Source organism: Schistocerca americana, chromosome 7 (genome assembly GCF_021461395.2).
Source record: "Schistocerca americana isolate TAMUIC-IGC-003095 chromosome 7, iqSchAmer2.1, whole genome shotgun sequence".
Classification (NCBI taxonomy): Eukaryota; Metazoa; Arthropoda; class Insecta; order Orthoptera; family Acrididae; genus Schistocerca; species Schistocerca americana.
Genome location: NC_060125.1, coordinates 409267273 through 409282290, shown reverse-complemented (window position 1 = coordinate 409282290; position 15018 = coordinate 409267273). Strand labels below are relative to the sequence as shown.

Below are 15018 nucleotides of genomic sequence, written 5' to 3'. Positions count from 1 at the left end.
CTACTACCCAAATAAAAGAGGGAGAGAGAGAGAGAGAGAGAGAGAAAGGGGAAAAAACCTACTTCCTAAGAAGCAGCATATTGATGGGTACATACTGAAAGACAACAGATTCACAAGTTATCAGAACTTCATCCATTTTAAAGGAATTACAAAGTAAGGGTTCTTTAAAGAATTCAGTAGGAAACTTACCCAGAACAACATAAACTAGAAAGACATGACATGGCATGGGAAGTTGGAAAGCAGCACAGTAATGAAAAAATAACAATATACAAAACAATGAAACTTGAGAAATACTGAAACAAGAAGAGTGAGCAGTTAAATAGTATAAGATTAGGGAACAAAAAACTAAAAGAGATGCCTAATAGAGACAAAGATAGATTGGTCTTGATGAGAGAATAAAAACAAAAAAAAAAATGTAGCAAAGTAGTGGAGAAGAAACGGTGTAAACAGAAGGAATGAAGAGACAAGAAAGGAGTGAAAGAGAAGACCGGCAAGGAGTGAAATATGAATACATATAGTCTTTTAATAAGATTCATTTACTGTGTCCTTTCTCTGTTTATATTTCCAGATGGAGGGACTCCACGTTCTGAAAACTCAAGAGTCTCTTCCCTTTCTGTTTGTCTCTGTCACTCTGTTGTCATCTAGGAATACTATATTTCTCCTCTTTTTCTCACTCCATCTTTACTTGGATGTGTTTTCATTTTTGATCACTCCATCCAATTATCCACATTATAATACATAACATTATATGTAAAAAAGTCATAAAGTTACTATAAAACAACTATATAAATGACAATGATGACTGACAGCTTAGGGCAATCAACAAGGTTGACAGTGCCTACATAAACTACTATAACTTGCTCACAACAAACTGTGATTATTTCCATAGCAGGTTTCTCCATACTTGCCCAACAGATAATTAAATGGTAGTTACACCAATAACAAAAAGAAAACAATGACTGATATTCTGAAGATTATCAGTGATGTATGATAATCCTGATAAGGCACATAGAGTTTGATCGACATCGCAATCAGATATGATATTTCAACAACAGAATGAATACTAAGTGAACAATAATAATTGCTCTATTCTAATTATCCTCAGTGCTTTGAAAATATAACAACACAAACTCTGCAAGTAAAGCAGCAATTACTGAGTCATGAATCTTAATATAAGTAAGTAAGACTTTCTATGTGAAGTGATTACTTACTGTTGAGATACTCAAATGTGGTGTAATTGTGTCTATGTATATAAAAATACTGAAGTTGGAATATTTAAAAATATTGCACATTGTTTCTTAAACTTTCTTGTCTTGATGAAAAGCAGGTTTATCGTAATCTATATATATATATATATATATATATATATATATATATATATATATATGTGTGTGTGTGTGTGTGTGTGTGTGTGTGTGTGTGTGTGTCTGTGTGTGTTATGACCTACAAGACACTTGGCCATAAAATATTTCTATAGTTTAAAGAATCTGTCATTAAAATCCTATACAGATTTGATTAAAGTTTACTCTAGTCAGAAAGCAAAGTTACATCTTTTATAAATATATTTCTACATTAAACTTTGTTTACTGACCACAGAGAGGAAATTACTCTTTTCCTTGGCTATTGCAGTTTAACGTTACGTAGATGTTCTTAATAACTATAATGTTACCTGACCACAAAAAAGTAAATCTTATAGTATAATGCCCATTTTATCACATGTGCGTCAAACACGAATAAAATCACATTCACAATTACATCACACTAATCTGATGGCAAGCAAAATCACAAAAATTATGTTATATAACAAAAAAGAAAATGATTTCATTCTTAATGTGTGCTTGTAAATAATTGCTGCTTCACTCGTCACCTACAAAGAAAGGAATAATGCCACTAAAATTCCAAAAAATATTATTTTGAAGTTTACTTCTTAGTTGTCCTTCAAATGTAGACTCTGATACAATTCAACATAAATAATATTGCACAAAGATAATAAATGCATGAACAGTTTACTACAACCATATAATCAGTACGTGTGTAAAATGAAGTTTTAACAACAAATTAAAAATCTGGTATTCTACTTAACTACAGCAGTCTTCAGAGTATGACAGTCTCGTGGCATTGTGTAAACACTTGCCGAGGTACTGTATATCAGTCTGCAGCTGAAGTGCCTTCAAGGCTGTTGTGTTGTTGGATCTGTGGCTGGTGTTGCTGATGTTGATGTTGCTGCTGTTGCATTGAAGGCAACGGCTGATCATCATCCTTCCTTCCAGCCAATGGGACTATTACTCGAGTTGCTGACAATCCATCTTTGTTACGAGTACCCGCTACCGACAGATCTTCAACTCTGTCCTCATCTGCTACTGGTGTGGAAACTGTACCAGGCTGAGAACCGTCACCTGGTGGGCTTGGTGTTGCACTATCATGGCTACCATATTTTGGGCTGTGCCCAAGCCCAGGACTGGGGGAGCGTCCATTCTCACCTGGACTTGATGATCCTCCTCCAGACCCAGGGCCACCTGCTGAGGCTGCTACTGCTACAGCTGCAGCAGCTGCTACTGCAACTTCTCGTTCTCCAATTTCACGTTTCATGCCATCAAGTGCATGCTGCAGGAAAAGTGGTTCCATTGTTGGTACCTGGTCATCACCTTCTGATGTTCCACCTCCTCCAAAAACAGCACTGGAACCTCCATTTCCTCCATAGGGGAAATATCCTCCAGGACTGACATTGGAACCTCTCTTGTTGAAAGGTCGACTTGTTGTAATACCCATTTTCTTCACCTTGTCATAAAGTGTGCGTGAAGGAACACCATATTTGCGGGCAGCTTGTAATGCACTCATACCTGTCCGTACTGCCTCAATAGCTGACATTATATCATTCCGTGTGTACTGTTTATAACGTTTCCATTCTGGTTTCTGCGTAGGGACGTATGTTGCTATTCCAGATGATACAGCTGTGTTACACATATTTTCTGTCAGAAGGATGAAGAAAAATACTTCAACTAGAGTTATTTAATATCAGCTACAAGTAACACAATATGAACAAATTAAATTGTGAAAATGGTGGTGTGCCTTAATCATCATAGAGTGAGTCTTATGAGAACAAATTAAATACAAATACATTTGTATGAGACATTGTGAACAGCAGAACAAAATGGATATAAAAGCCACTGAACACTTTAGTCCATATTTTTAAAGTAATTTGCTATAAACTGCAATTGTTAAATTCATTTTTAAAGTGCAACTTTACACTAAATCACGTACAGTATGTACTCTGTACAAAACTGAAGGCTCTATCCTGTTACTAATAAAAAGTAAATAAACAAAATTACAGACAGTAACAGTCAAATATCAAACTACAGTTAATGGAAGCAGGACAGAAGAAAATGGGTGTAAACTGAAAATCAATGTGAGCTAAACCATATGTTGCAGATTGGAATAAGAGGAAACAAACTACATGAAATCTCTAAAACTGTAATTCTAACTAGTGGCATCATGCTAATAGCCTTACTCTGTTATCTGCATTTCAGCTTATGCACTGAACATTTGGTGTTAATTTTCATTTTAATATGCCTATGGCTACTTGTGTTCATTAAGGGTGCCACAAAAGAAACACAACATATTAACTTGACAAGCAAAAGCTGTAACACTTTCTGTTTTCTGAGAGTCGGTATGCCTGTGTGTCCATGCCACAAAATTTCCAGTGGTCAGAAGAAAAAACAGCTGGAGTATATGGTGTGGAGTTTCACTAAGATGAAATTTAGTAAATTACTACCACAAGAGTTGCACTGGACACTAAGAACAAGTACAATTTATGCAGCAGTAGTATTGCAACCACCCCATGTCCAATCTCTCCCACTCTCTTTAGTATATTTCTTTGAGTTCACAATTTGTATTCAGATCTGGTGACATGATAGGTGACCATGGCTGAACAACAAACACTACTGATGCAATATTTTGCTTCCTCTCTAAGAGGATGCACTATTTTGCCTCATCTAATGGCACATCGACAGTCAGTTGTTCTCTAGTGCAGAATCACACAGAGTGAGCTGTAACAAAATGATTCAATCCCTCCGTTTCAGTCAACCGTCTTCTGAAATCCCCACTGAGTCTTTCAGAATTCCCAGAATGTTTTGTGGTCCCCTATCTTGGTAACAGTAGTTTCTCCAAGGATTCCAGTTTCTCCAGACAATTTGCCTCACTGTTACACTGCCTTGATAGTTGAAAGTAAATTCACTTACATCCAGGTGATGATGTTACAAATTTTCAGGGATGATGTAGAAGGGGAAATGTATTGCTATATCAATAAAAGCAGTCTTGCCTGCATATAAGTTACTTATTTCATTCTTTGATTGATTTCAATCTCTTATAGGATCATCATCAGACCCTTTTACTCCTTGGCAATAGCAGGATGGCGGCTCGGAGTGAGCCACTCTGAATAGGCATGAAGAACATTGCTCTAATGCATAAAGGTAAGGAATGCTGGTCCGGAAACAACCAAGTTAAGCAGAAATGTAACAACAGTATGAAAAGGAAAGCTGCCACTCAGCATACAGCAGAGATGCTGAGTTGCAGATAGGCACAACAAAAAGATTGTCACAATAGAAGCTTTCAGCCATCAAGGCCTTTTTCAAAAATGTAAAACACATCTCTTCTACTGAGGCCTGCCCATAACTCTTTAAGATGTGCATTTTACAGCCTGGACTTTTTTCCTTGTTTTGTTCCGCACTACCTACTCCAAAAATATGGGAACCAAAGGGCTTGCAGTAAAAGCGATATGTTTCACAGTATCAAAGATGAAAAAGATCATAGTTCTTGTGGTAAGCATTTTTGAGCGCATGCTTACTAGACAGTTTTTCTTGTTTTGGTCCATACTGCCACCTCTGAAAGTTGCCCATCATCCAATCTTAGCAACAACACCACCAGAACATTTATTCCTCTGGCAGAGGTATCAGAACTACTTCCACTTACAACTTTTGACTCCATTGCCTCCAGACCAGGGTCCCATACCACAAACTGATACAAACGCCTCCCTCCCTCTCATTGTCAACTGCTAGTCTAGCAGCAAGAAGTGGTAACAGCACTGACTGCAAGCTAAAGGGAACGGTAGGAAGGGGAGAAGCAGTAAGAATGAGGAAGTAGGGAAACAGTGCACGTACACAGCTGCACCCAGCCAGGAACGATGCATGACTTCTCTGTAAACAAATCATTTCTTCTACTGAGACTAAAATGAGATGTTTCCAGTGTTTTTTTTTTTTTTTTTCGAATTTCCCTGACACTTTTGAAATTCCCTGACTTTCCCTGATTTCTAGAACTTGTGACAATCGTGATTAATGAAAAACCTTGGTCTCTTAGCTATTGATTTTACTCAGAAATGTTGATCATTCAGTGGAATTCTGTTGTAGAGGCGGCATGTTTGTTTGTTTCATTTCAAACATGAAATTCAAAATATTTGTCACAAATTGGTAAATTACAATGACTGTGAAGAGACAGGAAGTATTTTTTTTCTTGGAGACTTAGTTAAAATAAAAATCCCAGATGCTTATCCTAGAACAAAGTCAGTGGTTCTGAGCCACAAAGAGGAAGCAGCTATGGATGGCTAAATGTGATGAAACACTAAATCAAAGTCATATCTGGCTGATCTGCACAGAAAAAGGAAAAATCTGAAACTGGAACTACACATACTTAAAAGACTGCTGTTCACAGGTATCTCCCACTAATTCAAATAAAAAAAGGTAAGAACATTAATAGATGAGCATTAATGGATTAATTTTACTGTACAACAGATTGTGTCCATTCAACTTACCTCTCATGTCATTAGGGAAAGTCTGCGAAAGCATCATTTTATTGTTCTGTAAAAAAAATGTATGTATATATATAATTATTTATCACAATACAGTCACAAAAAATCAGTATTTTCACTAACATAAGAACTATAAAGGGGTGGAGAAGCTAGAAATACACATACCTTCTCACTGATATCTTCATCCATGTTAGATATATCAGTATAAGGTGACCTTTCCTCTTCAACAGACTGTTCTGCCTTCACAATTTGCTGAAATAGAAAACTGCATATTTAATTTTCTATTTCACAGCCTAAATTGAGGATGGAATCATTTTATAATTAAAATAGCTGCTCATTATATAAGATCCTTATTATTAACTACATGTCTAAGACTAATTACCAACAGATTAGCTTTCCTTTCTCGTCATTACACTTAATACACATATGAAGCAATATATCATATAATAAAACGTCCTTAAAATTATGCCTTGACTGTTTACACATCAAAAAAAAGTTTTGCATCACCCCGGTTCCCAGAAATCGGGAAGACAGATGTGGATATTGTATCACAGACACAGTCCCTTTGACTTTCAGAGATGTCACTAACCCCGCCTAAAGATGTAAACAACCTTGCATGAACAGCACCTATTAGAAGGAGGGGGTCCGACAACCGATCAGTTCCAGTCATTCCACTAGGAAGTAGATACACAGCTCAGGTGGTCTGTAGTTCAACCATGCCTAGACAGTCAATACCACGGTTCGATCGTGTCCGCATTGTTACTTCGTGCCAGGAAGGGCTCTCAACAAGGGAAGTGTCCCAGCATCTCACAGTGAACCAAAACAATGTTATTCGGACATGATGGAGATACAGAGACACAGGAACTGTCGATGACATGCCTTGCTCAGGCCAGCCATGGGTCACTACTGTACTACTGCAGTGGATGACTGCTACCTATGTATTATGGCTTGGAGGAACCTTGACAGCAAATGCCACCATGTTGAATAATGCTTTTCATGCAGTCACAGGGCATCATGTTACAACTCAAACTGTGCACAATAGGCTGCATGATGTGCAACTTCAGTCCCGACGTGCATGGCGAGGTCCATCTTTGCAACCATGACAGCATGCAGCGCGGTACAAATGGGCCCAACAAAATGCTGACTGGACCACTCAGGATTGGCATCATGTTCTCTTCACTGATGAGTGTCGCATACGCCTTCAACCAGACAGTTGTCGGAGACGTGTTTGGAGGCAACCCGGTCAGGCTGAACACCTTAGACACACTGTCCAGCGAGTGCAGCAAGGCGGAGGTTCCTAGCTGCTTTGGGGTGGCATTATGTGGGACCAACATACACCGCTGATGGTCACAGAAGGCACCGTAATGGCTGTACGACACGTGAATGCCATCCTCCAACTGATAGTGCAACCCTATTGGCAGCATAGTGGTGAGGCATTCGTCTTCATGAATGACAATTCATGCTTCCATTGTGCACATCTTGTGAATGGCTTCCTTCAGGATAATGATATCACTCGACTAGAGTGGTCAGCATGTTCTCCAGATGTGAACCCTATCGAACATGCCTGGAATAGATTGAAAAGGGCTGTTTATGGACGGTGTGACCCACCAACCACTCTGAGGGCTCTACGCTGAATTGCCATTGGGGAGTGGGACAATCTGGACCAACAATGCCTTGATGGATAGTATCAATGCCTTGATGGATAGTATCCCATGATGAATACAGGCATGCATCAATGTAAGATGACGTGCTACTGGGTATTAGACTACTGGTGTGTACAACAATCTGGACCTCCACCTCTGAAGGTCCCGCTGTGTGGTGGTACAACATGCAATGTGTGGTTTTCATGAGCAATAAAAAGTATGGAAATGATGTTTATGTTGATCTCTATTCCAATTTTTTATACAGGTTCCAGAACTCTCAGAACTAAGGTGATGCAAAATCTTTTTTGATGTGTGTATAAATGCTATTTACTGTATATACTATATACAGGGTGAATCAAAATTTGTGCATTCAGATGCTACAGTGTGATTCCTTGTGTACTAACAGTAAAAAAAATGTCTATAACCAAATTTCATTCTGTGTATATTTTCAGTGGAAAATGGATACCAAAGAATGCTAATCTGGCAGTCACATGTATGACAAATATCTTTAACAATAGTATGTACCGTGCTGCCCAGTTAGTGTAGTGTGTTGTGTTTAATATTTTTATTTTTTTAAATTTTTTTCCCCTGACCAATGTTTCTTAAGCAATATGTATCTCACAATTATTATTATTATTATTATTTTCAAAATTGAACATAACAATCACATGTCAGAAATATCAATAAAGAGTAATGATAAGTTAAAAATAAATTACTTATCGTGGTGGTGAGCATGGACTCAAGACAATGCCACAGTGTGATTAGCATGGTTGCAGGAAAACTACCAAGGAAAAAAGGAGCAGAGTAGACTAACAGAAGAGGTGTGAAGTTGGTTTCTTTTGCTCTAAGGGAAGGGGTACAACTGAAGAGAAGGAAAGCAATCCCAACAATGTACTGAAGATTGAAGGGCTCTTTTGCATGGAAGAGAACACAGTAAACATTTAAAGACATACTATGTCTTTAAAAGAGGAATAATAGAAACAATTGATCTCTTATTTCTGTATTAATATTAAACAATTACAAGTGTTTTGTTGAAACCTGCTGTACAACATTCAAGAAGCCAAATACCCTGTAGTCTAAAATCAGAAAATAAAAAAAATTAAGGCTAGAATTGGAAACAAACCCTTGAATTCAAGAATTGTAATGGAAAAATGTACCCAGCACACTAACTGGGCAGAACAGGTACTCAGTATTGAATGACAACACTTGTACTTGTGACTACAGTATTCTCAAGTTGCCTTTCTTTGATATTCAGTTTCTACAAAAAAATATGCACAGGGCAACATTTTGTTAGTGTCATTTGTGTACTGTTAGTATTCAAAGAATCACACTTGGTGTCTGAGTGCACGAATTTTGGTTCATCCTTTATATACAGGGTACATCATAACTAATGGCATACACACATACAGTTTAAAGTGCATGACAATACAAATAAGGAAGTCTCAGTAAACAAAGGTTCACACATAACCTGTTTGTGAAATAATTGTGGCTTCATGGTTCCAAAGGATTCCAAGAGTTGAACATTTACAAGAGTGCACCAATGCCTCCGAGAAAGCGGGAGCTTTGCACGTTCTGCAGGAGCAGGAGGGGTGCACTAATTACATCTGTGCTTGAAGATGTAGTGCTGGAAACAGTCAACTTGCCACACAAATTCCTGGAATTAGCCACAATAGTGTTTGGAGAATAACACATTGCTGTGCAATGTACTTGTACCACCTTCAGTAAGTACTGTGTACGTTCCGTCAGCATACGCAGCAACAAGCTGTAGGCAACCCTACTTTGTTAACATCATTTTATATACATGTTAAGCAGGGTTCACTCATGGTGCTGTGTTTGATTACCACAACTCTCATATTTGAAGTCATCTGTGCTCCAACCCACATGCTGTGCATGAGTCTTCCTATCCGTGACTTTTCTCATTGTATGTGATCATCATCTTGGGCTGTAAATGCTACCAGACAAACTCAAAGTCAAGAATTACCTACTGTTTCTGTGGCATCATCTTAGAGGACAGTTTGAGGATGTTCCCTCAGAGCAGTGACAGAGGATGTGGTACATACATGATGGAGTACCAGCACATTTTGCTGCTATAGTGAGATGACATATAACATGTCAGTATGGCCAAAGATAGATTGGGCATGCCCTCCAAGATCACCTGATCTGAACCCCAAGGATTTCTATGTTTGGGGCCACATTAAAGGTGTAGTGTATGCCATCCAGTTAACACAGTTGAAGAAATAGAGCAGAGATTTGTCAATGCTTGTCAGGAACTTTAAAATGATACAGGCATGTTTAAAAGGATTTGAAACTCACTGTATTGATAGGTATGGGCCTGCATCGAAGTAAAAGGATGACAATTTGAGCACCCCCTTTAACTATGAGTACAGTCATGTAATTGTTGTCGAGTTCATTCAAAACACCTGTACTTCTATCAAAGTATCTCTAATAACTTTTCTTGATGTTGTACAGCATTGTTCCATTTTCCTCAACAGGACATGTTACACAGAATCAAGTCAGTTGTGGCTGATACCCACGAAGTCACAAATAATTGTTCATTATGGACCTAAGTTTACTGAGACTATTTTGCTACCAGTATTGTGTACTTTCAGCTGTATGTGTTTACACCATTAATTATGACACATGCTGTATAAACCTCTAGACACAGTGTCCTGTCTAGGTTTCAGATTGGAATTTCATGGTATGGTCTAGTTTCTGACAGGTTGCTGGCAAACACACAGCAGGAGACTGTAAACCTACATATATTCAAAAATGAAATAAAACAGAACCTTAAGGGCCACTCCTATAATTTCTCAGAACACCTGGACTCACAGATGTAAATTCCAGTTATCACTAATGCTCATAATAAACAGTTTTAAGTCTTCAAGTAAATGGACTGCTGGTAATGTTCTCCAAGATTAGTAAAGTTAAAAAAATGCTTCATATGAAGAAGTAAACAAGTAAAGGAAGAGCAATTGCTTTATTCAGAGTGGCTACTTTCCTATTAGTAAATGTAATGTCTTGATTTACAGAATAAGAAAAGTAATCTAGAAATTCTTCAAATAGTTAAAAATTTGAGTGGATTAGTGTTAGTTGTAATTGTTTGATAGTATACATTACAGAAGCAGCCTACAGTAACTCCATGTGCCTGTTCATTAGGCTCTGTCCATATCACTGAAAGCTCTCCTTCACAGTAGGATTTTCAGCACACTATGCGTAAATGAATCAATGGCACACTTCACAGCAACAGTTTGTTAAACATTTGTTTCCTGGAGAAGCATAGAACCCAAGCTCATTGGATGTATGAGGGTTGTTCAAAAAGTAAGATGACTTTTCAAATTGTGCGGGCAATGTACATTTGATTATTTTGGTAGACATGTCTGAACATATATTCACAGTTTCAAGTGTACAGCATACTTTGTTTGTTTTTGACAGATAGAAATGTTAGATGTATTTTAGTGTGCGACTTTTGATTATCATAAAAAATGGAGCAAAGAATAAACATCAAACTTTGTGTGAATAATTTTGGAATCAAGTGCTCTAAAACACTTGACATGTTGGCAGTGGAGTCTGCTCCAAAAAAAAAAAAAAAAAAAAAAAAAAAAAATAATAATAATAATAATAATAATAATAATAATAATAATAATTTAGAAGTGGTACAAGCTCTTCCAAGATGACCAACAAGAGGCCAATGACGAACCTTGCTCTGGACACCCCAGCACATCAACATCATTCAGGAGCTCTTGAATGATGTCAATGATGATCCTGGTTTGCTCAAAAGGGTCTTAACTGGTGACAAAACATGGGTTTACGCGTATGACATTGAAACCAAAGCCCTTTAATCCCAATGGAAGCATCCCAGAGAGCCAAGACAAAAAAAGCATGCCAAGTTCAATCAAACGTCAAAATTTTGCTCACTGTTTTTTTCAATTACTGTGGCATAGTGCATCATGAATATTTGCCTCAGGGTTGTATGGTCAATAAGGAGTATTATCTTGATATTATGTTCTGTTTGTGAGAAGCAATATACAAAAATCGTCCAGAATTGTGGAAAAACAATTCATGGCTTTTGCATCACGGCAATACACCTGCTCATTCATCATTACTTGTGAGAGGTTTTTTGGTCAAAAACAATACGACAAATCATGCCTCAGCCACCATATCCACTAGAGTTTGCCCCCTGTGACTTTTTCCTGTTCCCAAAACTGAATAGACCTATTAAAGCACAAAGATTTTCAATGATTGGGGTAAAAAAAAAATGCACCACTGGAAGTACTAAAGGCAGTACCAGAAAGTGCTTATGAGAAATGTTTCTGGGATTGGAAGAAGCATTGGCACAAGTTTATTGTATCTGAGGGGGATTACTTTGAAGGGGAAAACATGAGTATTGATGAATAAATAAACATTTTTCATAAAACATAAGTCATCTTACTTTTTGAAGACACCTAATATGTGTAGTATCTATTTTTGCCAATCAGAAAGTAAGAATAAAAATGATGCAGAATAAGAAATTCACTGTCACATGAAAATCTATCAGCTCTGCAAACTGAAAGAAGCATTACTCGGTAAGTTAATAAAATTCACAAAAAATTATATTTTCAAAAAGGAAAGACTATGCCCATATGGCGAAGTCCTTTCTTAGACTAAAAAAAAGTGTGTGATGCCATGATGGAGATAAGTCTTGCTGAAATTAACAATTGGCACAGGGTTCACTTGACCGTTCCATCATGTAGATGTTGCACATTTTTGTCTACACTCTCTACTTCATACATTTTCCTCCTGCTTATCATGAAACCTGGAGCTAAGACAACTCACTATTTAAAAGCCTACACTTAGTTGTCATTGTTTTTACTCAGTGATCTGCATTTTATGGATGAAACAATTGTAGAATATGTCAATTATTCAATTTAATTACATGACACTCATGTGTGTGTGCATTTGTGTGCATCTAGGCATGACAACTGGGCACACGTTGATATGTATGCATGCCCATCTGTCTTGATTTTTTTTTACCAGCTATTTTCTTCTCCTCCTCATTGTTACTTGGCTTTACGACACTGCACTTGTTTGATAACTTTTTAAAAATTATTTAATAGATCTTGATTGTTAAAATAGTTTATTTTTAAACTTTGCTATTGTAATTTTGGTCTTTATCAAATATCAAAAGGAACGCTCCTTATTGACCATACGACCCTGAGGCAAAAATTCATGATGCACTACGCCACAGTAATTGAAAAAACAGTGAGCAAAATTTAGACGTTTGATTGAACTTGGCGTGCTTTTTTCGTCTTGGCTCTCTGGGATGCTTCCATTGGGATTAAAGGGCTTTGGTTTCAATGTCATAAGCGTAAACCCATGTTTTGTCACCAGTTAAGACCCTTTTGAGCAAATCAGGATCATCCTTGACATCATTCAAAAGCTCCTGAATGATATTCATGTGCTGGTTCTTCTGATCAAAATTGACACACATCTCATGCCCAAACATAGTATTTTAGCACAGGTCAAATCATAAAATTTTCACAATTATTCACTTAACTGCAGTAATGGATTTTAAAAATAAATAATTCTTACAGGGGCAATAAAGATGTATTTTAAGAAGTTTTATTTGCTTCTTGGACCTTTCAAATGCTAACTTTCACAGTTTACAGAGCTCCTTCTCTCTACAGGTTTTCCCTCCATCAAGAGGATGAATTCTGAAACACTATCATTACTGCTTCCTGTGTTTCCATATGGTTTTGTGTATGTTTAGATAACATTTGAAATAAATATTATGAAAAAACACTGCATTATTTTTAGTATTACAACATTACACATATTTCTGAGAAGGCAGTACACAAGTCTTATTACGCCTAAGAATAACAGACAAATGCAGACAAACCCTGTCAGTATCAATATCTGATCCATTGGAATTCACGCGTTCATGGCTGTCAGGTTGACATACAAGAGACATCGGCTGCTGGGAAGAGTCAGCCTGGCCCTGTCCCTGTCCGAGCACAGTGCGAAGTATGGGTGTGTCTCGACTCAGCAAGAGGCTCTGGAGTTTCTTGCGTTTCAGTGGAGACATGTCTGAAGCCGCATCGTAGCAGCCTCCAAGAACACCAGCTGCTGCTGCATGTGGGTGACTCGGTGGGGGAATTGGTGCCGGATGGTGAGGCAAGGGCAGACCCGGAACTGCCCACACTGGCAGTGACAAGCGTCCCCCACCTCCTCCGGCACCAGTTCGTTCTCCGACTGGGGATTTACCATACAGATTGTAAGGTCCGGAGCGATCAAAGCCTGCAGTCGCTCCTGAAGTTGCCCCCGTAGGGTTTGTCGGAGAAACACTGCTGTGTGGAGCCGCCGCAGGCGTCGTGGTACCAGGTGGGGAGTGAGCGGGCCCCACATCATCAGGACGACGATCGTGGCTGTGGCCATGTATGTGGCCATGTCGTCCAGCAAGAGGGCCATTTTCTTCGACGAGACCCTTGACCTTGAGTGCCTCAGCTACTTTTAGCAAGGCAGCCAAGTGATCTTGTGCAACATTCACTTCACCTCGGTACATGTACTCGAGTATCGCCTTCATCTCACCATACTTGACGTCCTTGAGCACTACGACTGGGTGCTGGCATGGCACTTCAGAAAACAAGGATTGAAAGTAGGTAGAACATGCAGCCAACACCATTTTGTGGCATTTGACTGAAGTTCCACCCTCACATGCTAGAGTAACATCTGTGAAAGCTTCACTGCGGAGGAGATCATCAAAAACAGCCAGCAAATTTGCTCGATGGTTGTTCCAACGTAGACAGTACTGTTGAGATGTGCTCCCCATTGTGGACGGACCCGTTGCTACCTCAGGGACGACGCAATGATCTCTGAAACAAAAGTTATATGTCCTTAAGACCAAATACCAATTTCAAATTTCAGAAGATGGATAAGAATATCACAGGAAGATTTCAGTACAAAAGTTGTTAAACTGTCTACAAACAACGAGATACTGTTTACAATTATCTTAAATTAATGCAGCAGAAACAACTGACTTTTGTGTAGTAAAGTTCATTAATATCAACAGATTTACTCTAATACTCTCATTTTACCTATGCGTATTTAGATCATGAGGCCCTCTCTTACATCCAAACATGTAAATTTTATTAGTTTATCATACATAGAATATAATGGGAATGTGACCAACACGTAACAAAAATGGAAATGAAGTTTTTAGATGTATAACAAAACTAACATTAACACAGAATAACAAAATAATGCACTGTCAGTTCCAGTAATGGAATACAGAATCAGTTGGTACTCTGAACCCAACAAGACATTTTATTTACAGACAGTAAGTCATGACAGTTCCTTCCCATGTATGGTGCTGTGCACCCTAGAGCAGACACTGACAGAAAATAGGTGACATGTCCAGAAAAAAGTGATGCCTGAGACAACGAAGGTCAAATATGAATAAAGCCGTTGGTGGATGTGATCCAGCACTTGAATCATCTGCCAATGTATCAAATAGTACAGTACAAGATGGCAAATGGAGACAGAGGAATCATTTCCCACACCAAGAATTTTCCCTGAAAATTCTCACATAACACAATGTAA

General features: G+C 38.1%; 1 protein-coding gene across 1 annotated transcript; it reads right to left on the bottom strand.

Annotated features, from left to right (window-relative positions):
• Positions 1 to 1927: 1927 nt before the first annotated feature.
• On the bottom strand, positions 1928 to 14248 carry LOC124622976. The gene is made up of 5 exons (XM_047148764.1): positions 13319 to 14248; positions 5966 to 6052; positions 5804 to 5849; positions 2210 to 2951; positions 1928 to 2009 (listed from the first exon to the last, which is right to left on the bottom strand). The coding sequence occupies exons 1-5, from the start codon at positions 14246 to 14248 to the stop codon at positions 1928 to 1930; spliced, it is 1887 nt and encodes a 628-aa protein (XP_047004720.1).
• Positions 14249 to 15018: the final 770 nt, after the last annotated feature.

What these genes read in the sequence shown, in the direction of transcription:
- LOC124622976 (XM_047148764.1), bottom strand. Translation starts at nt 14,248, where the DNA reads ATGGGGAGCACATCTCAACAGTACTGTCTACGTTGGAACAACCATCGA. An exon ending in TTTCCCTAATGACATGAGAG is followed by an intron (nt 2,952 to 5,803) that starts GTAAGTTGAATG and finishes TGTGTAACACAG; the next exon opens with CTGTATCATCTGGAATAGCA. An exon ending in CAGCAGCAACATCAACATCA is followed by an intron (nt 2,010 to 2,209) that starts GCAACACCAGCC and finishes ATATGGTTGTAG; the next exon opens with TAAACTGTTCATGCATTTAT.